Below are 21,848 nucleotides of genomic sequence, written 5' to 3'. Positions count from 1 at the left end.
CCTAAGGTGGGGGCCTATTTTTAGTAGTCAGAATTTGTTAATTAGTTCCATAATTGACGTTTGATTGTGCCCAGTCCCTGCTGCTGGTAAAGTCCTTTCCTTTCCCCTCTGGGAAGCGGCCTGTGTGGGAGGGGCACCTGCCACCGCAACTTTGGGAACTCACAGTTCTGGGGGTGCTTGCAGCCAGTCCAGCTGGTCCAGACTGGGGTACGCTGTGTGTCTGGTCACTGATGTGGCCTCAGGAGCTGTTCTGTACTGTTTCTGGTTATTTAGTAGTTGTTCTGGAGGACGAATTAAAATGTGCACGTTGTTAAGCCGCCATCTTGACCCAGAAGTCCCTGGGTCCTGTTTTTTAATCCATTCTGCCAGTGTATGTGTTTTGCTTGGGTTGTTTAATCCATTAACATTTAGTGTTATTACTGTATGGGTAGTACTTTCTTTTACCATTTTGCCTTTTGGATTTTATATGTCATATCTACTTTTCCTTCTTTTTACCTTTACTCATAGTCTTCCTTTCTACACTCTTCTCCACACCTCTCTCTTCTGTCTTTTTGTATCTGTCTCTAGTGCTCCCTTTAGTATTTCTTGCAGAGCTGGTCTCTTGGTCACAAATTCTCTCAGTGATTTTTTTTGCCTGAAAATGTTTTAATTTCCCCCTCATTTTTGAAGGACAGTTTTGGTGGATATAGAATTCTTGGTTGGCAGTTTTTCTCTTTTAGTAATTTAAATATATCATTCTGCTGTCTTCTTGCTTCCATGGTTTCTACTGAGAAATCTATGCATAGTCTTATTTGGCTTCCCTTATACATGATGGATTGCTTTTTTCTTGCTGCTTTCAAGATTCTCTTTCTCTTTGACTTCTGACATTCTGATTAGTAAGTGTCTTGGAGTACGTCTATTTCGATCTATTCTCTTTCGGGTATGCTGCACTTCTTGGATCTGTAATTTTCAGTCTTTCATAAGAATTGGGAAATTTTCAGTGATAATTTCCTCCATTAGTTTTTCTCCTCCTTTTCCCTTCTCTTCTCTTTCTGGGACACCCAGAACACGTATATTCGTGCGCTTTATATTGTCATTCAATTCCCTGAGTCCATGCTCATATTTTTCCATTCTTTTCCTCGTATTTTCTTTTGCCTGTCAGATTTCAAATGTTGCATCCTCCAGTTCACTAATCCTATCTACTGCCTCTTGAAATCTGACATTGTAGTTTTCCATTGTTTTTTTCATCTCTTCTGCTGTGCCTTTCATTCCCATAAGTTCTGTGATTTGTTTTTTCAGACTTTCTATTCTTTTTGTTCATTCCTTGCCTTCTTTACATCTTCCCTCAATCCATTGATTTGATTTTTGATGAGATTTTCCATGTCTGTTTGTATATTCTGAATTAATTGTTTCAAGTCCTGTATTGCATTTGAGTTGTTCGTTTGTTCCTTTGACTGGGCCATATCTTCAGTTTTCCTACTGTGATTTGTTATTTTTTGCTGGCTTCTAGGCATTTAATTACCTTAATTAGTTTATTCTGGACATTATTTTCACTTCTTTTACCTAGGGTTTTCTTGCTGGATGAATTTGTTTTCTGTCTGTTCTTCGACATTCAGCTCAGCTTTTTCTGGACCTCTAGCTTAGATTTTGTTTTTTAGAGGAGAATTTTTCAGTTCTTGTTTTCTTGTTTCTTGCCCTGCCTGTATGTTGCCTTTTTCCCCACCCTTTGGAAGTTCTACTTAGGTATGATAGACCCCAGCTGGATTTTCCCAGACCAAACTGTCCTCCTTTTAGGAGGAAAGAGACACCTGCAACAGTTTTCCCTCAGGGTGAGACCAAGCAGATTGAAAGACTTTCCTGTGAAGTCTCTCGACTCTGTTTTTCTTATCCTGCCCAGTATGTGGTGCTTGTCTGCCTGCAGGTCCCACCAGCGTAAGATGATGTGGTATCTTTAACTTTGGCAGACTCTCCCTGCTGTGGGTGTGGTGGAGACAGAGGAGAGGTTGTAGGCTGGTTTTAATGGCTTCAAATTACCAAGCCCTGGTGTCTGAGTGCCTTTAAGTGAGGGATTCCACCTGAGTTGGGCTTCATCCATCCCCTGGGGAAGGCACAGGCTCCAGAGATGCTCTCAAACGTGCTTGTTTCTACCCATGCCTGGGACAGTTGCATACTGATAAGCCCTGCCCTGTATCCAAAGACAGTCAAGATTTTGTAGAAACACAACCAGAAAAACCTCTTTTTCTTTTTTTTTCTTTTTCCTTCAGCTCTGCCTCCTTGATGCCAGGGGCAAAAATGAGCGACCTCTGCTCTGACCAGGTTCACCTGAGCTGGGGGCCTATTTTTAGTTGTCAGAATTTTTAAATTAATTCCACAGTTGTCATTTGGTTGGGCTTAGCCCCTACTGCTGGTAAAGTCTCTTTCCTTTCCGCTCTGGGAAGCAGCCTATGGGGGAGGGGTACCCACCCCCATGAATAGGGGAACTCATGGTTCTGTGGGGGCTTGCAGCTGGTCCAGACTGGAGTATCCTGTGTGTCCGTTCACTGACGTGTTCTCTGGAGCTGTTCTGTGCTGTTCCTGGTTATTTAGTAGTTGTTCTGGAGGACGAACTAAATCGTTCACCTTGCTAAGCCCCCATCTTGGCCTTTTCTCCTCTCTGTTCATATTTATACAGTTTTATTCCCACATCATACAGTCCAACCGAAGTTATTAGACATGCCTTCATTGCTGTAATCTATATGAAGGTATTTCCTATTCTTCCACAGAGAATCCCATGTCCCTCCCTCATACCCCCTACCTGTTGACAGTTTTGGCATAATGCCTTTGTTACATTCAGTGGAAGTATATTGCAACTTTACTGTTGACTATAGATCCTGGCTTGCCTTGATTGTACTTTTCCTGTGTACCATCCATTTGCAACACCTTGAAGTGTTGACGTTCATTTGTTCTCTCTCATGCAAAAATCTTAATTTGTATATTTAATCACCATCATTGTCCACTCTAGGCAGTCCCAAGTGATACCATCCCAGTCTTTATTGTCTCTCTTTCCTTGTGGTTTCATACGTGCCCCCAGCCCTTCTCCCACTATTATACTCACATTTAGCTTCATTCAGTGTACTTATATTATTGTGCTACAATCAGGTAATATTGTGCTATCCATTTCTGAATTTTTACAGTCAGTCCTGTTGCACATTCTATATTCCTTCAGCACCAGTTGCCCAGTCTCTATCCTATTTCTATCTCCTGATGACCTGTGTTCTTCAATTCTCCGAGTTCACTCATTAATGTTAGTTCATATTAATGAGACCACATGGTATTTGTCCTTTTGTTTTCTGGCTTATTTCACTCAGCATAAAGTTCTCAAGATCCATCCAGATTGTTACATGCTCCTTGACTTTATTCTGTCTTAGAGCTGCATAATATTCCATCATATGTATATACCACAGCTTGTTTAGCCAGTTGTCCATTGATGGACATTTGGGCTGTTTCCATCCTTTGGTGATCGTAAATAATGCTGCATTATTATAATAATAATAATGGTAATCGTAAATAATAAATTACAATTTATTATCGTAAATAATGTAAATAATTAAATAAATAATTATTTATTATCGTAAATAATCCCATCTATTCATGTCCCCTGAATAGATGGGATTGTAGGATCATATGGCAATTCTATACTTAGCTTCCTGAAGAATCACCAAACTGCCTTCCATAGTGGTTGTACCATTTTACATTCCCAACAATAGTGGATAAGTGTGCCTCTTTCTCCACATCTTCTCCAGTACCTGTTGTTTTCTGTTTTAATGGCCATTCTGATGGGAGTGAGATGATAATCTCATTGACGTTTTGATTTAAGTTGAGCCAACTGTCACCAGTGCTCTCGGCTGCATGCCCACCCCCTGCCTCGGTGCAGTGCCAGAGGGCTCCTGCGCGCCCCCCTCATCCCCTGGGCCTCTCCCAGCGCACTTTGAATCTGAGCTCCTTTTCTAACATCTTACTTTACCTTTCTTTTCTAGCTGCCTTTACTCAACCATTCCCTCCCTTGAATTGCTAGCATGTTACTTTCCCTCTTTGAAATTATTGTTAAGGGTTGCTAAGACCATGCATTTCTTTAACCAATATGAATTGGTCATGATACCCTTGAGAAAATAGTGAGAACATATGTTTAAGTGGAATTACAGATTATTTCTAACTGATTGGGTGTCTCCTTAGGTATACAAAATAGTTTTATAATTTGGAGAAAGATGTGTTTTCTCATATATAGGGATGAAGTATTATGTAATGAAATCATTATTTTTCATGAAATTCTCCTGAAGGAAAAACTAGAGTTTCTTAAATAAAAACTGAAGTTTTTCCTTAAAGAAAAGTGAAGGAGCCGACTCACATATTCCCTTAATACTATAAAATATGACTCATAGTATGCTATTTGTTATAAGTGATATAAAAGTTTTTTCAGTTTTTAAAGGTTGGATATTTTGTTGTTGTAGAGGATAACAAGAACATTGATTATCTCCTGTTTTTTTTTTTTACTTTTAGATATAAACAGAAGAGCAAGTTCAAATCTGTTCATAGCTTCTCTATGACTAATGCAGTAGAGATTACCAGTTTATCAGCAGTAAATGAATTTTATTCCTGTATCCTTTCACCATCTCTTCTCATGAAATTCTAGTACTTTTACATGCTGAACATTAGTCTCCGGGCATAAATATTTGTTGAGTTTCTAATAAGTTCTGGGCATGGCTGGGTACTAGAGGCACAACACTGCCTCTCCTCACAGGCCTTGTGGTCTTTTAGATTAATTACATATGTAATTGTTGAATCTCAGTAGTGATAACTGCTTCAAAGAAAAAAAGCTGGGTACAGTAAGAGCATGTAATATGTTGCGCGTGATGTAAATGAATCGTTCTAGTCTGTGGTTTGCTGAATAATATACTGTAACTCAGCACCTTTTCCCTAGTGAGCTGACAACAGTTATAGAACAGCTTTGGGCTAACCCAATCCCGTCTGCTCAGAGGATTGGCACAGGTCACAGCAGTTACGTTCAGTAGACCAGAAAACAAAATACGAAAACTTAATTTTTGAATTTTGATCCGTAACATCATTTCTTTTAATTAAAAAGCATTGATTTGAATTTCTTTAGAGGGAAGACCTCCTAATCTTCAGGAATTAATTTTATGAAATTTTAATTTATTCAAACATAGATCTAAGTTGAATCCTATTAAAGGGTTTTATAGTTGAAATTTTATAAGAGTGATAGAAGGTATTGTCAGGTTTAGTGTATTTTAGTTAAGAATGTAAAATGTAATTTTCATGTGAAGATCTTTTGCTAAAAAAAATCTAGGAGAAAAGTATCATTTTGGTTATTCTAGTCTTGAATTATGTTTTCTGCATATTTGGTATTAGCATAGGATTTATTATTTATTTTTATTGAATCTAGTACTCTTTTTACTGCTACTCTGTATACTTTTTATAACATTATTCAGGCCTAAACTTTGAAGGTTGGGTAATTTTGGTGGTTACAGGAACCATAAATTATAAATATATCAAATGTATTAAATTTACTAAAATTACCTGAAATAAGAACATACCAGATTACAGGGGTCATACTTTCACCTCATAACAGCATGCTTTCTCTAAGTGCTGGCACCCTCTTTATGGCTTTCATGTCTGTAGCTTTGGCTCAGGACACTGTTCTTGGCTCCGTATCTCACATTCAGCTGCTGTCTGATGCCTTGATTTGGGTTTCTCATGGGCATCTCCAAAGTGGCCGATGTCAGAGCTGGGCCTTGTCTCCCTGCCCGAGGGCCTCTGCCTGTGTGCTCGCAGTGCAGCTGGCCTTGGTCCCTTTTCTCCCTGCCCTCTTCCTGTCCCACCATGCAGTGTACCCCAGTCCCATGGGTTTCTCAAGTCTTGTGTCTTATTTCTGTCATTGCTGAGCAGGCTCATTAAGGACTTGGGCACTCAGTGCATACTTACTGCATGCCTGGTCCATGCAGGCATGTTTTAGATAAGGGATGAAAGCATGAAGCTTATCTTCCAGTGGGCACGACAGGTAACAAAGTGAACTCATGCTGTCTGCATTACTTTGGAAAGGGTGGTGGTGTGAGGAAAGCAAAGTGTTTGGCTTCAGCGAAGCAAGACCGCGTTCAGGCCCAGTCAGGAGCTCACTGCCCCTGAAGGGGATCCAGGAGGTGAGTGTGCAGGAGTGGATGAGGATGGGAAGGAGGCGAGCAAAGCGAGGACCAGGGGGGACCCCCAGGCCAGAGTGTGTGCAGCCGTTTGCAGGACTCTGGCTTTCCGCTGTGGGTTCAGGAAAGCATGCGGGCCTGGAGCAGTGCAGTGGCCCCCATTGGTTCCAGAGCTTATCCTGGCCGCGCTGCTGAAAACGGGTGGTCGGGGACATGGTTGGAAGCTGGGAGGCCTGTCAGGAGGTGTTGCAAGAACTCAGGTGAGGGATGAGGGTGGCTGCGATTGGAACCGAAGCAGCACAAGTGGTGAGAGCTGTTGAGTTTTGGAGATGCATGTTTTGATTTTCACACGTGTTTTGATTTTTAAAACATTTTGTTTTATATAATTCATAGACCATGAAACTGACCCATGTCAAGTATACAATGTAATGCTTTTTTTTTTTTTTTTTTTTTTTGCATGGGCAGGCGCCAGGGATCCAACCGGGTCTCTGGCATGGCAGGCAAGAGCTGTGCCCCCGAGTCGCGTGTCAGCCCTGCATTGTCCTACTTGTCAGCCATCACCACAGTCTAAGTTTAGATTTTCATAATGGATTTTGGATGGATTCTGAAGGCAGAATCAAATGTAGCTTCCTAAGTGTTCTTCCTGGTTTACCCTGTGTCACCCCTCGAAGTACAGGTTGCTTTGTGTCAGCTTCTGCTTATAGACTTTTAATGCTTGCTGCTTGAATTTAAGATAAATACAGAAAAATCTTACTGTGACCTAGTAAGGCCCTCGGTCCTGAGGCGCCTCATCATTCCCACCGTCGCTGCCCTCGGCCTCTGCAGAGAACCTCATCACCTTGCTAGGAAAGTAAGGGGCAGGCTGGCACGAGGGCGGATGGGGGTCATTGCCCGTTAGACCTGCTTTGCCTCGCCCCTTCTGCGTCCTAATATATAAAGTGGGGTAGGGCAATGACTGCCCGCGGAGCTGGGGGAGCTAGACGAATGCACAGGGAGGGGGAGGGGAGGAGGAGCGGCGGTGTGTGTGGGGGGGGCGGCAGTGCATGGGGGGGTGGAGGGGGAGCGGCGGTGCGCGGTGGGGGGCAGCGGGTTGGTGCGGGGAGCGGCGGTGCGTGGGGGTGTAGGGGGAGTGGGGATGCGGGGCGGGCAGCTGTGGGGCATGGGGTAGGGGCGGCGGTGCGCGGGAGCCGCATGTGAATGTCGCTGTCTCATGCCTGTCACCGTTTCCAGGCGTGGTTTCAGCCTCTGCTCGCGCAGGCGCTCACCTTTTTCATTACTGAGCATTCTTCCTGAATTGAATTACATATTCCATGGGATTATTCATTGAGCGTAATCAAATCTCCTTAGTTGAGTTGAAGTTCAGTGACAGTAGGAATTTCTATCACTGCTGTTTTTTTCTACATCCAAAATAATGTCTGATTCAGAGTACATATTCAGTAAATATTAACTGGCATGAGTGAGATATTATGAACTCCAGCCCTTCCACTGTCTTACCTGCTCTGCCTTTGCAGCCTCACCCTCCAAGGCTCTGAAATGCCTTTTCTTCCACGCACACTACACTGTGTGCCGCTCTCCTGGCAATAACCTGGCTGAATAAATGGAGGCTGGTCCTTCAAGGATCTGTTAACATTGCTTTTTCCACGTGTCAAATGCCGTCCCCCCAAATCACTAAAACCCTTGTTGAATGCACTGCTTGCCCTGGTGAGGGAGAGCACTGCCTCCTCAAAGTGGGGAAAGGGCACTGCTGGGTGTTTATTGACATTTCGAAGTTTGGTTTCAGGCGAAGCTTATGATAGAATAGTTTAAGATCGGTGGACACAGCAAGATGAGGGTTATGGGGGCAAGGTGTCTATAGATTGTTGGAGTAGAAACTGCATTTTGATATTTTCTCTTGAGTTGCTGACTCTTGGGAAGAAACAATAAAGTTAATTGCAACTTTTATATTCCTGAGCAAGGGTTTCATGTGGACCAGAAGGTCAATAAACTTTTCCCACAATAGGCCAGGTAATAAATAGTTTAGGCTTTATGGCTGTTCTAGTTGCTAGCTGCTGGAATGCAACACACCAGAGATGGATTGGCTTTTAATAAGAGGAGATTTATTTTGTTAGTTCTTCAGAGGAAAGGCAGCTAACTTTCCACTGAGGTTCTTTCTTATGTGGGAAGGCACAGGATGGTCTCTGCTGGTCTTCTCTCCAGGCTCCTGGGTTCCAACAATTTTCCCCGGGGTGACTTCTTTCTGCATCTCCAAAGGCCTGGGCTGAGCTGCAAGTGCTGAGATGAGGAATGCTGAGCTCCTTAGGCTGTGCTACATTGCACTCTCTCATTTAAGCACCAGCCAATTAAGTCAGACGTCACTCGTTGCAGCAGACAGGCCTCCTCGCTGACTGCAGATGTGATTAGCAACAGATGAGGGTCATGTACCATTGGCTTATGTCTACAGCAACAAAACTAGGTACGCTCACCTGGCCAAGTTGACAACTGAATCTAACTAACACAATGTCCATACAGACCTTGTCACTGCTCAGCTCTTGTTTGTGGCAGGAAAGAAGCCCCAGGCTTTGCAGACACTGGGCCTGGCCATGTGCCAGGGAAGCTCATTTGCAGGAGCAGGGGAGCTCTGGGGGCCATACATCACTAAAAAGTAAGTAAAATGCATAGGAAGTGTTGATTCTCCAGGTCTCCTTCTGTGGTCATTCTTTAATGTGAGCTGAGAGATGGAGACCATTAATATTTGGGCATGTGTGATCAGACCACATCTTCACCACAACCTGAGCTTCCAGGGGGTTAGGTTTCCTGCTCTTCTGCCTGGATGGTTATTTGTTGAGTCATTGGCACGATGGGATCACAGTTCGTGCTGAATGTTGTAGCATGAACACAAAGAAAGAGAAGGCTCACCATCAGAGCATGGGGTCTGTTTCTCAGACAGGAGCCAAGAGTAGAGGATTAAACCAAGAGGATAAATCCCATTCCTGATCTGAAAAGCCTGCAGAACCAGATATATGGTTACTAGATAAATTACCCAATTTTGTGTTTTTTTTTTTTTTTTTGCTTCCTTGATCTTTTCATTAATATTAAAAATCCGGAGAGGTCTCCAGGGATGTAATACAAGGACAGTACTCTTTCACTAAAGCAGCATGTCCCCTAGAAAGAACAGTGTTATTTTGCAAGTGACTCTACTTTGCACTTCCACTTACCCAGTTTCATGAGCATTTTGGCTTAGGAGTTTGTGGCATTGCTAACTTGCCTGCTATTCTCTGAAATATTGCCGGTTTGATTCTCCCTACTTTCTGGGTCTCTTGTAAAAAAGCACTTGAAGAAAGAAGACGGCAACCCAGAATTCCCCTCAAATGTTTTGGTTGGGAAATACTGAGTTGGAAAATTCCTCTGTGGGGTGTCCTTCCTCCCAGAATTTGCCCTCCAGGCAAAAGTAGCTATATAGAATGGAAGGAGTGTCAAAAATAAACAAACAGAACTATAGAGGCAAACAGAAACAGAACAAATCAAGATTCCTGGAGAAGTAACAGAGGAACAAAAGCTTTCCCCAGGCATGGAATAATTGCACAAATTGCCAACAATTTAAACAGCTTAGATGAAATGGATACATTCCTAGAAACACATGAACAACCTACGCTGACATGGGAAGAAATAGAAGATTTCAACAGACCTATCACATGTAAAGAGATTGAATCAGTCATGCAAACCTTCCACAGAGAAAAGCCCAGGACCGGATGACCTCACAGTGGAATTCCACTGATTAGACAAAGACAAATTATACTACCAATCCTGCTCAACGTCTTCCAAAAAATTGAAGAGGAAGGAAACTACACAATTCATTCTGTGAGGCCAATAAAGGAACTACAAGAAAAGAAAATTGCAGACCTGTCTCTCTAATGAGCATAGATGTGAAAATCCTCAACAAAATACTTACAAATCAAATCCAACTGCACAATGAAGAATCATACACCATGATGAACCATGATGAATGTTCTTTTTTTTAATTTTTTTATTAATCAAAAAAAAGAAAAGAAATTAACACAACATTTAGAAATCATTCCATTCTACAAATGCACTCAGTAATTCTTAGTATCATCACATAGATGTATGATCATTTCTTAGTACATTTGCATCGATTTAGGAAAAGAACTAGCAAAACAGCAGAAAAAAATATAGAATGTTAATATAGAGAAGAGAATTAAAATAATAATACTAATAATATATATATATATATATATATAAAGGAAAAAGAAAAAAAACAAAAACAAAAGATACAAACACACAAACAAACAAACAAAAAACCATATTTCAGGTGCAGCTTCATTCAGTGTTCCAACATAGTTACATTACACTTAGGTATTATTGTGCTGTCCATTTTTGAGTTTTTGTATCTAGTCCTGTTGCACAGTCTGTATCCCTTCAGCTCCAATTACCCATTATCTTACCCTGTTTCTAACTCCTGCTGGTCTCTGTTACCAATGATATATTCCAAGCTGATTCTCAAATGTCGGTTCACATCAGTGGGACCTTACAGTATTTGTCCTTTAGTTTTGGGCTAGACTCACTCAGCATAATGTTCTCTAGGTCCATCCATGTTATTACATGCTTCATAAGTTTAGTCTGTCTTAAAGCTGCATAATATTCCATCGTAGGTATACGCCACAGTTTGTTTAGCCACTCGTCTGTTGATGAACATTTTGGCTGTTTCCATCTCTTTGCAATTGTAGATAATGCTGCTATAAACACTGGTGTGCAAATGTCCGTCTGTGTCTTTGCCCTTAAGTCCCTTGAGTAGATACTTAGCAGTGGTATTGCTGGGTCGTAATCCATTCTGCCATTCTATGTCTTTTGATTGGGAAATTCAGTTCATTAACTTTTAGTATTATTACTGTTTGGATAATATTTTCCTCTACCATTTTGGCTTTTGTATTATATATATCATATCTGATTTTCCTTCTTTCTACACTTTACTCCATACCTCTCTCTTCTGTCTTTTCGTATCTGACTCTAGTGCTCCCTTTAGTATTTCTTGCAGAGCTGGTCTCTTGGTCACAAATTCTCTCAGTGACTTTTTGTCTATAAATGTTTTAATTTCTCCTTCATTTTTGAAGGACAATTTTGCTGGATATAGGAGTCTTGGTTGGCAGTTTTTCTCTTTTAGTAATTTAAATATATCATCCCACTGTCTTCTAGCTTCCATGGTTTCTGCTGAGAAATCTACACATAGTCTTATTGGGTTTCCCTTGTATGTGACAGATTGTTTTTCTCTTGCTGCTTTCAAGATCCTCTCTTTCTCTTTGACCTCTGACATTCTAACTAGTAAGTGTCTTGGAGAACGCCTATTTGGGTCTATTTTCTTTGGGGTGCGCTGCACTTCTTGGATCTGTAAATTTAGGTCTTTCATAAGAGTTGGGAAATTTTCGGTGATAATTTCTTCCATTAGTTTTTCTCCTCCTTTTCCCTTCTCTTCTCCTTCTGGGACACCCACAACACGTATATTTGTGCGCTTCATATTGTCCTTGAGTTCCCTGATCCCCTGCTCAAGTTTTTCCATTCTTTTCCCTATAGTTTCTGTTTCTTTTTGGAATTCAGATGTTCCATCCTCCAGTTCACTAATTGTAGCTTCTGCCTCTTTAGATCTACCATTGTAGGTATCCATTGTTTTTTCCATTTTTTCTTCTTTGTCCTTCACTCCCATAAGTTCTGTGATTTGTTTTTTCAGATTTTCTATTTCTTCTTTTTGTTCAGCCCATGTCTTCTTCATGTCCTCCCTCAATTTATTGATTTGGTTTTTGAAGAATATTTCCATTTCTGTTCGTATATTCAGCATTAGTTGTCTCAGCTCCTGTATCTCATTTGAACTATTGGTTTGTTCCTTTGACTGGGCCATATCTTCAATTTTCCGAGCGTCATCCATTATTTTCTGCTGGTGTCTGAGCATTTGATCAGATTTCCCTGGGTGTGTTACACAGCTGGTTGAAAGCTTTTTCTGTGAAATCTCTGGGCTCTGTTTTTCTTTTCCTGCCCAGTAGGTGGTGCTCGTGGTGCTCGTCTGTCTGCACTGCAGTTGGCCCGGGAAACCGCGCGTGGAGGTGGGGGTCGCTGGCCGCCGCGGCTTGGGAGAGTGCCGGTCCTAATTGCCCAGCTGGCCCGAAACGCCAAGCGTGATGGGAGGGCCCCGCTATCCAACGTTCCCAGTCAGGCCGGTGAGCCACGTGCGTGGAGGGGACCCCAGTCGCCAGCCGCCCCTGCCGGGAAAACGCGCGCCCCTCGGGTAGCTCACCGCAGCAGATTCTCCCTGCCCGTTCAGCTGTTCCAGAATGGGGTACGCTGTCTTTTTGGTCTCTGTCGTGACTCCGGGAGCTGTTTCGTATTGTTTCTGTTTCTTTAGTTGCTTTTCTGGAGGAGGAACTAAGACCCGCGCGTCTTACTAAGCCGCCATCTTCTCCGGAAGTCCATGATGAATGTTTTTATCCCAGGTAGCAAGGTTGGTTCAACACAAGAAAATCAGTTAATGCCCATTAACAAATGGAAGGGGAAAACACCATATGATTGTCTCAATTGATGCAAAAAAGGCATTTGACTAAATTCAGTATCCTTACTTGAAAAAATAAATTTGGAAAAATAGGAATAGAAGGAAACTTCCTCAACATAATAAAGGACATATAAGAAAATCACACAGTTAACATCATACTCAGTGGTGAAAGATTGAAAGTTTCCCTCTAAGATAGGGAACAAGACAGGAATACCCACTGTCACCATTGTTAGTCATCATTGTACTGGAAGTTCTAGCTAGTGCAGTTAGATAAGAAAAATAAAGAAATTGTGTCTGCCTTGTAAAGGAAGAAGTAAAACTATTTGCAGATGATATGACCCTATATAGAGAAAGTCCTGAAAAATCTCCTATAAAGCTACTACCAGAGCAGATAAATGAGTATAATAAAGTGGAAGAACACAAGATCAAGACCCCAAAATCAGTAGTCGTGAGAAGCTATAAAAGATTTTTAACCATCTGGGTAGTCTGCCTAGATGACAAGACATAGATATATTGAAATGTATGTTGACCATTTCCTTGCTTATTGTTTTTGAAAATGCCTTCTCACTTTAAAAAAAAATGTATTTTTAAAATCATGTTAATGCCTCTGTTTACTTTCAAACTTTTATGCCGCTTAAATAAGTAAAGAACAACAACAACAATAATAAAAATCAGTAGTTATTTTAGTAAAGAGCATTCTGAGGAGGAAATCAAGAAGAAAAATCCATTTACAATAGCAATTAAAAGAATTGCTAGAAATAAATTTAACCAGGGAATTAACGGGTTTATACACAGAAAACTACAAAACATTGCTAAAAGAAATCAAAGAAAACCTAAATAAATGGAAGGACATCATGTTCATGGGTGGGAAACAAATATTGTTAAGATGTTAATGCTACACAAACTGATTTACAGATTCAACACAATCAAAATTCTAACAGCCTACCTTGCAAGAATGGAAAAGCCTACTATTAAATTTAATTGTAGGATAATGGGCTCCAAATACCCAGAAACATCTTGGAAAAAAAAAATGAAGATGTTGGAGATCTTGCACTTCCTGTCGTTAAATCATATTGTGAAACAACAGTGCTCAAAACAGCATGCTGCTGACATAAAGATAGGTACACTGACCAATGGAATAAAATCAAGAGTTCAGAAGTGCACCCTTAACATGACCCGTTGATACTTGACAAGGCTGCTAAGTCCACTCAGCTGGGCAAGACTAGTCTTCAGCAGCGGTACTGGGAGAACTGGATATCCACATGCAAAAGAATTGTAGAAGACCCCTATCTCACCCCATATATAAAAGTTAACTAAAATGGATCAAAGACCTAAGACCAGGACCATAAAACTCCTAGAAGAAAATGTAAGGAAGCATCTTCAGGATTTTCTGGTAAGCAGTTTTAGACTTTATGCTGAGAGCACAAGTAATGAAAGACAAAAGTAGTAAATGGGGCTGCCTCAAAATGAAAAAAGTTCTTCAAAGGACTTTGTCAAGAAAGTGGAATGATAGTTAATTCAATGGGAAAAATATTTGGAAACCAAGTATCTGATGAAGTTTAATATCCTGAATATATAAAGAAATCCTACTACTCAAAAATAAAAAGACAACCCAATTATAACACAGACAAAAGACTTAGACATTTCTCCGAAAGGGAAACACTAATGGCTATAAAGCACATGAAAAGATCCTTCTCATGGTCAGGTTCACATGTCAACTTGGCCAGATGGTGATACTTTTTGTCTGGTTGGGCAAGTCCTGGCCTGTCTATTGCCATGAGGACATATCATAGAATTAAATCATGATCATGTCAGCTGCATCCACAGCTGATTCCATTTGTAATCAGCCAAGGGGAGTGCCTTCTTTAATGAGTGATGCTCAGTCTAATCACTGGAAGTCTTTTAAGGAGGATTCAGAAGAGACAGGCTCTCTTCCTGCTTTGGTTGGTGGAGTTCATCCAGACCCTCCATCAGAAACGTCAGCTTCACAGCCTACTGTACAGATTTTGGACTGAACATTCACGGTTACGTGAAACACTTTTATAAATTTTGTATTTATGAATATTTCCTGTTGGTTCTGTTTCTCAGGAGAATCCTAACTAATACAACTTGGTACCAGGAGTGGTTCTTAAGAAATAGAATCTTAAAAATGGGTTTTTACGATTGGTTTTCTACTCTGACTGGACTCAAAGGCACTAAGGACTCTGATTCCTGTAATCAAAATGATACTGCCAATCCATGGATGAGTTGGCAAAAGAGATAGTCAGAATATCACCATTCAGTTCTTTTAATGCTTTGCTTGTATGCCAGGCTCTGGGGGATAATGTTTTGACACCTTTACAGAATTTTGTAGAAATAGGAGGTATAGAGATGTTGGCTGGTTGTTGTTGGATACACTATATACATTAATGAGTGAGAGGGATGGGCTTAAGGCTTCAAATGAGATGCTTAAATGCCGTTTGACAGATGTAAACATTTCTATGAGTGTCCTGAAGGAAAAGCTAATTTCCTGTAGCCATAGACTTGAGATCTCTGAAAAGCAGCCTCAGAATTTTATTGTTAGAGTAGCAACTTTACAGTGTAAACTGAAATCTCGATCTTGGATGGTGTCTGCCATTAAAGTGAGGGCATTGATTGGAAAGGAGTGGGACCCTGAAAAATGGGATGGCGACATATGGATTGATAGTGATGCCAATGGCGAGGTTGAAACCCTAGGTCATGCTGAATCTTTTCTAGATAATCCTGTAATCGTCTGCCCTGAGGACATAGCTGCCCCACCTCCAGCCTACCTTGAGGAGTTGGCCACCCAGCCTCCACCGGAAGGGATTAGCCCTAGAGTGACTAATCCTGTTTCACCAGATGAAACTGCAAATGGATGCCCTGAAGCAAATGGCTTGGAAGATATTTCTAATTCTTTTCATGACCCACTCCTATCACCCCTCATTTCTTCCAGACCTATAACTAGACTAAACTTCCAACAGGCCCTTAAAGGTGAGGTACAAAGTATCACACCTGAGGAGGTACGTTATACTCCAAAAGGACTGTATGAGTTTTCCAATTTATATAGACAGAAATCAGGGGAATATGTGTGGCAATGGATTTTAAGGGTGTGGGATAATTGTGGGAGGAATATGAGGTTGGGTCAGGCTGAATTTATTGATATGGGCCCATTAAGCAGAGATTTTGCATTCAGTGTTACAGCTCAAAGGGTTAGAAAAGGTATTAACAGTTTGTTTGGATGGTTGGCTGAAACATGGATCAAAAAGGTGGCTGAGATTACCTGAGGTTGAAATGCCAGAACTGCCCTGGTATAATGTAGATGAGGGAGGGGATCCAAAGTCTTAGAGAGTTTGAAATGTTAAAGAAATGCAACTCTTTCACACCTAGTAGAATGGTCACTATTAAAAACAAAACAGAAAGCTAAAAGTGTTGGAAAGGATGTTTAGATATAGGAACACTCACTCGTTACTGATGGGAATGTGAAATGATGCCACTGCTGTAGAAGACAGTTGGCATATGATCCAGCATTAACTTCTACTTAGTATATACCCAGAAGAACTGAAAGCAGGGACTTGCACAGACACTTGCACACCAGTGTTCATAGCAGCATTATTCACAGTTGGCAAAAGATGAAAGCAACCCAAGTGTCCATCAACAGATGAATGAATAAACAAAACGTGGTACACACACACACACACACACACACACACACACACATATGATGGAAGATTATCCATCTGGAAGCAGTGAAGCCCTGAAGCATGTGACAACATGGGTGAGCCTTGAGGACATCCTGTTGAGTGAAATAAGTCAGACACAAAGGACGAGTATTTTATGAGCTCACAGAAAAGCAAACTCAGAGTTAGATTCTAGACCATAGGTCACCAGGGTTAGAGAATGGGGAGTTGACGCTTGACTAGGGTCTCTCTGTAGGCTGATGGTAAAGGTGTGGAAATGGATGGTGGTGACAGAAGCACGTTATTGTGAGTGAAGGCCATTGCACTGACCTATACAGGTGAATATGGCTAAGTCGAGCCTTTAGGGTGGATGTGTTGCTAGAACAAAATTAAAAGATAAACATGAGACTGTACAGCACAGGGAGCCCTGTTGTAGATGATAGGCCCAGGTCAACAGGCGAGTATAAGAATGTTCTTTCACGGTTATGACAAATGTATGATGTTAATACAACGTGGTAACAATAGGGAGGTCTGTGGGGAAATACACCTAATGCAGATAATGGACAATAGATAGAACTGTTTTAATAGTCTCTTTTCAATTGTAACAAAGCTAACTACTGTTTAAAAATAGTACAATTATAAGAAAAATTCTGTCAATATTAGCACGTTTCATACCAATGCCAGGTGTTGGTGGTGGAGTGGAGTATGGGAATTCTGTATTTTATGCATGATTGTTTTGTAAACTCACAATTATTCTAGTAAAAATAAATGCTTATCTCTCTCTGACCTTGTAGTTAGTAACATATGCTTGTCTTCTGAACTAGTTTGCAGGGGCTATTTCTTAGTTCACCTTACAATGCCTGGCAATATTAGCTGATTAATTCATGTTTGTTAAATTTTATCATGACTAATATGCCTTACATTTTAAATTAAGGAAAAATCTCTAGTCAAAACATTTTATATTGGGATCAAGCTATTATTTCTTTAAGGGATATTTTTCTTTTGAAATGGTAATAAAGCACCTCTTTATTTACCTGATATGCATTTCTTTCCTCCATTTCTGTCTACTTTCTAATTTGGGGAAGAATTATAGGCTGTCAAGGACCAGTAGATAATCAAGTAGTAATTTATTTGTCATCGACCCAAGGATTGTTTTGTCTGTCTCCATGGATGTGCTCTTCTTTTTCTGACAGGTGTTTTCTTGAGGCTTAGGTGCCTCAAGATTGCTTGTGTGTTAGAAATTTTGTCCTCCTTTGCCCCCTGCGGTGTATGAGGCACCCTTCAGCCTCCACTGCTGTCTCTGCCCCTGCTGCACCCACCCACCTCCTGGGCGAGGGGTTAAGTCTCTATACCTCTTGGAGGACATCTTACTGTGGGAGTTGTTGGGCACTTGGCGTATGTTTAGATTGTTATATTCTAAATCCGTCATTGCTTGAAAATCATTTGAGGAATTTAAAAAATAGATATGTAAATAAATATAAACATTTATATATAATAAAATATATAAAAAATAGGTATTAAGATTTTATGTATAAATTCATATATAAACACTTAATATTCTAAAAATAAACACACACACACACACACACACACACACACACACACACACACACACACACACCGGGTCTCACTCTGGTGAGTGAATTAGCGTCTCTTTGCAGGGAGACTGGGAAGGTGCATTTTTAAAGATTTCCAAATGATTGTAATGTGGCTCTCCAGCATTTGGGAGCCGCTGATCAAAATGACCTGTAAGGTAAACAATATTTTTGAATATACTATTCATTCTCCTTTGTTGCAGTAGTTCTAAAGCAGATGTACAGTGTTTTTTTTCTGTTTGTCACCAGAAACAAATAGTTAAAGAGAAGTTAAATAGTTAAAAGATAATGATCTCATACTGTCTTCCTGGATTTTTAGGGCCAAGATCTGAGCTCATGGATGAGGTAGAAGTGTGCTGTAATCCAGATTTTTCATTTGGAACAGTTAAGAAAATCTTAACTAATCATCTATTTCTGATTCTTCTAATGTTGCAAAGTTTGTTAATAAAAGAAATGCAACTACTAGTTCTCCAGGGATCGTTCCCCAGGGATCAACTCATGGAGAAAAGTTCTCTTCTTTTTTTTTTTTTAACTTGTTTATTGTGAAAAAAGAACATATATGCAAAAAAGCAATAGATTTCCAAGTACATTTTAACAAGTAGTTATACAACTTTTAAACTTTTGTATGGGTTACAGTTCCACAATTTTTCATTTTTTCTTTTCTAGCTGCTCTAAGACACTGGAGACCAAAAGAAATATCAATGTATTAATTAGCAGTCACACTCCTTTGTTAAATCCTTTATTTTCTATTATATTCTTCTCTTTTTTTCTTTTTTTGTGAAAAAATAATATATATACAAAAAAGCAATTTTCAAAGTACATTGCAACAATTACTTGTAGAACAGATTTCAGAGTTTGAGATGGCTTACACTTCCACAATTTTAGGTTTTTAGGTTTTTACTTCTAGCTGCTGTAAGGTACTGGAGACTAAAAGAAATATCAGTATAATGATTCAGCAATCATACTCATTTGTTAAACCTTACCTTCTCTCTATAACTCTACCATCACCTTTGATCTTTCTCCCACTCTTTAGGGGTACTTGGGCTATGCCCATTGTAACTTTTTCATATTGGATGGGGCAGTAGATAATATGGGGTAGGGAGAAGGAAGTAGCTGATGTTCTGAAGAGGCTGGGCCCTCTGCATTTCAGAACTTATCTGGTCCAGGGACCCATCTGAAGATTGTTGGTTTCTGGAAAGCTCCCCTAGTGCATGGAACCTTTGTGGAGTCTTAAATAATGTCCAAGGTGTTCTTTAGGAAAAAGTTCTCTTCTGATGCCTCTTCCCAGCAGCATACCTTGACTGGCTTTTGCAGACACTGTGCTGACAGCTGGCCGTGACAGGGCCCTCGAAGTGTTTGACCTGAATGCAGGCTGCAGCGCGGCAGTGATACCAGAAGCCCATTCACGACCTGCCCACCAAATTTGTCAAAATACAGTGAGTATATTAGTGGATGATACACAAAATTTGTAAAATCATATGTATAAAGGGTTTTAACAGATGCAAATAAATGAGTGATGCGGTTTTATAATTGTTAGCTACCAAATTCAGTGTCATGTTTGTAGTGATCATTAAATTTTTCCAAGCTTTAATGTTTGAACTTAGAAGATACTTCAGTGTCATACTGAATGTTGATTTTTGTACCTTTGTGTTTGATTATTGCATGGACCCATTTTTAGACTTTATGGTGTTATTTTCTCACTGAAAACTTGGTAGAGAGTTTGGGTATTTTCAAGTAGAGTAATAATCAGGATGATGATAGTCAAATAGATGTTGTAGGTATGCAAGCAGCCTTGGTAAATTAATAGCCTTTCTTTTAAATGGACGGTGTGGGATATAGCCAGTCCATTTTGATTTAGAGATTATTTAAAAATATACAGAGCTGTGGGCTAGAGATTTGTTAGGAGAGGATATAACATTTTTCACAATTTCATTGTTCATTTTTGCACATTGATGATCTCTCTCAGAGCGCTGAATCCAAAAGACACTTTGTTGCACAAAAGAGGATTTAAGTCTTATGGACAGATCTATTTTGACTTTTGGACTTAAATTAAATTTAGATCTTTGATATATTTGAAATGGCTTTCCAAGTTAAAGGTCTAATTTTCAATGCTTTTTTTAATGTTTAACTTTTAAAATTGTAAAATATAACATTAATACAAAGCAGAGAAAGAAAAAAGCAGTAATTTTCAAATACATTTCAAAAAGTAGTTACAGAACAGACCCCAGAGTTTGTCATTAACTACTATTTCACCATCTCAGATTTTTCCTTCTCGCTGCTCCAAAACTGGAGGCTGGAAGGAATATTAACACAGTGATTCAGCAGCCTACTCGTTTGTTAAATCCCATTTTCTCTGTTATAACAACTCCTTCTCCTTTCATCGTTCTCCCAATCTGTAGGGATCTTTGGGCAATGCCTGTTCTGACTTTTTCATGTTGAGAAGGGGAGTCCACACTAAAGCATAGGGGAATGGAATCAGTTGATAACCCTAGAGAGGCTGGCCCCTCTGGGCTTCAGAATTTATCAGACCTAGGAACCCTCTGGGGATTATATATTCTAGGAAGGCAAACTTAGTGCACAAAACCTTTATAGAGTCTCAGTTCGAGCCCTAGGTGTTCTTAAGAGTCAGCAGGAGTGATGATGGTTGGGGTTTAGCAAACCATGGCAATGAGCGCTGTCTAACTGAAGCTTGCATAAGAGCAGCCTCCAGAACAGCCTCTGGACTCCATTTGATCTCTCTTGGCCACTGATGCCTTATTTTATTATACTTCTTTCCCCCCTTTTGGACAGAAAGGTGCTGTCCATCCCACGGTGCCAGGACCAGACTCATCCTTGGGAGTCCCACATCACATTTTCAGGAAGACTTTCACCCCTGGATGTCATGTCTCATATAGGGGGGATGGTACTGAGTTTCCTTGCAGAATTGGGCTTAGAGAGAGAGGCTACATTTGAGCCACAAACACATCTGAGTCACAAAGAGGCCCTAGAAGCAACTCTTAGGCCTTGGTATAGGTAGGTTTAGCTTCTCCACTACAGAAATAAGTTTCATAAGAGCAAGCCACAAAATCCAGGGCTTGGCCTATTTTCTTGGGAGTCCCCAGTGGTTGAAAGGGTACCAAGGTTTCCCAGATAAGAAAGTTTAATAATACATAGATGTATGTATGTATTTTTCCCCCCTTTGGAACCTCAAGCGACTCGACCAATATGTTCTAATTATCAGCCCACCATAATCTGATACGTATCCAGGTATTTTATTAAGCTGTACAGAATTACAAGTCCTCATTCCCGTTCTGAACTCTAGGAGTTTGTGTTATTTGTGTGAGCTATCCAGACAGGTGGATTTATATTTTGTGTTAGAGAAAATGTAGGTTCTAGATACAGTGATCCTCTCTGCCTTTGGTCTCCTACAGCAGCTGAAGATCTGGGCCACATACACCATCATCTTCTACCCTGTATGCTGATTTACCTTAGGCCCAGCTAGATTGACTTCCCTTTTGTCTCTAACTGGGCCTGATCTCTTTTTTGGTTACTTTAATTGTTATTGTATAGAGCTCTTCTAACTTTCAGGGCTGCAGCTCTCCATTTCTGGCTCTGAAATGTCACAGGGTCACTCAGAGTTCCAGGGAAACACCAGCTGTTGCCCATATAGCTCAGGGTCTCAGAATCTAGAAATACATTCACAATGTCAGACCCAGTGTAGCTGCTCTAAGGGCTCACAGTCTAGGCTGCAATTTTGTTATAAGTATTTTTGAGAGAGACCTTACCATATTTGTTCTTTTGTTTCTGGCTTATTTTGCACAACACATTGTCCCCAAAGTTTATTCACTGTATGCCTCTCGATATCTTTCCTTTTTTGTAGCTGCACCATATTCCATCATAT

The 21,848-nt window shown here is 40.4% G+C and overlaps 1 protein-coding gene across 9 annotated transcripts in view; it reads left to right on the top strand.

Annotated features, from left to right (window-relative positions):
- WDR27 (WD repeat domain 27) overlaps positions 1-21,848 on the top strand; it is a 347,331-nt gene that overhangs the window by 116,900 nt on the left and 208,583 nt on the right. For all 9 annotated transcript variants that reach the window (XM_077120888.1, XM_077120884.1, XM_077120890.1 and 6 more), the window contains 2 exons: positions 4,516-4,613; positions 19,283-19,404. In XM_077120888.1, coding sequence (XP_076977003.1) covers positions 4,516-4,613; positions 19,283-19,404 — 220 coding nt within the window. The remainder of the gene's footprint in view (positions 1-4,515; positions 4,614-19,282; positions 19,405-21,848) is intronic.

This window comes from Tamandua tetradactyla, chromosome 11 (assembly GCF_023851605.1).
Source record: "Tamandua tetradactyla isolate mTamTet1 chromosome 11, mTamTet1.pri, whole genome shotgun sequence".
Lineage (NCBI taxonomy): Eukaryota > Metazoa > Chordata > Mammalia > Pilosa > Myrmecophagidae > Tamandua > Tamandua tetradactyla.
The sequence above is the reverse complement of the archived record's forward strand: the minus strand, read 5'-3'. Positions and strand labels throughout refer to the sequence as shown.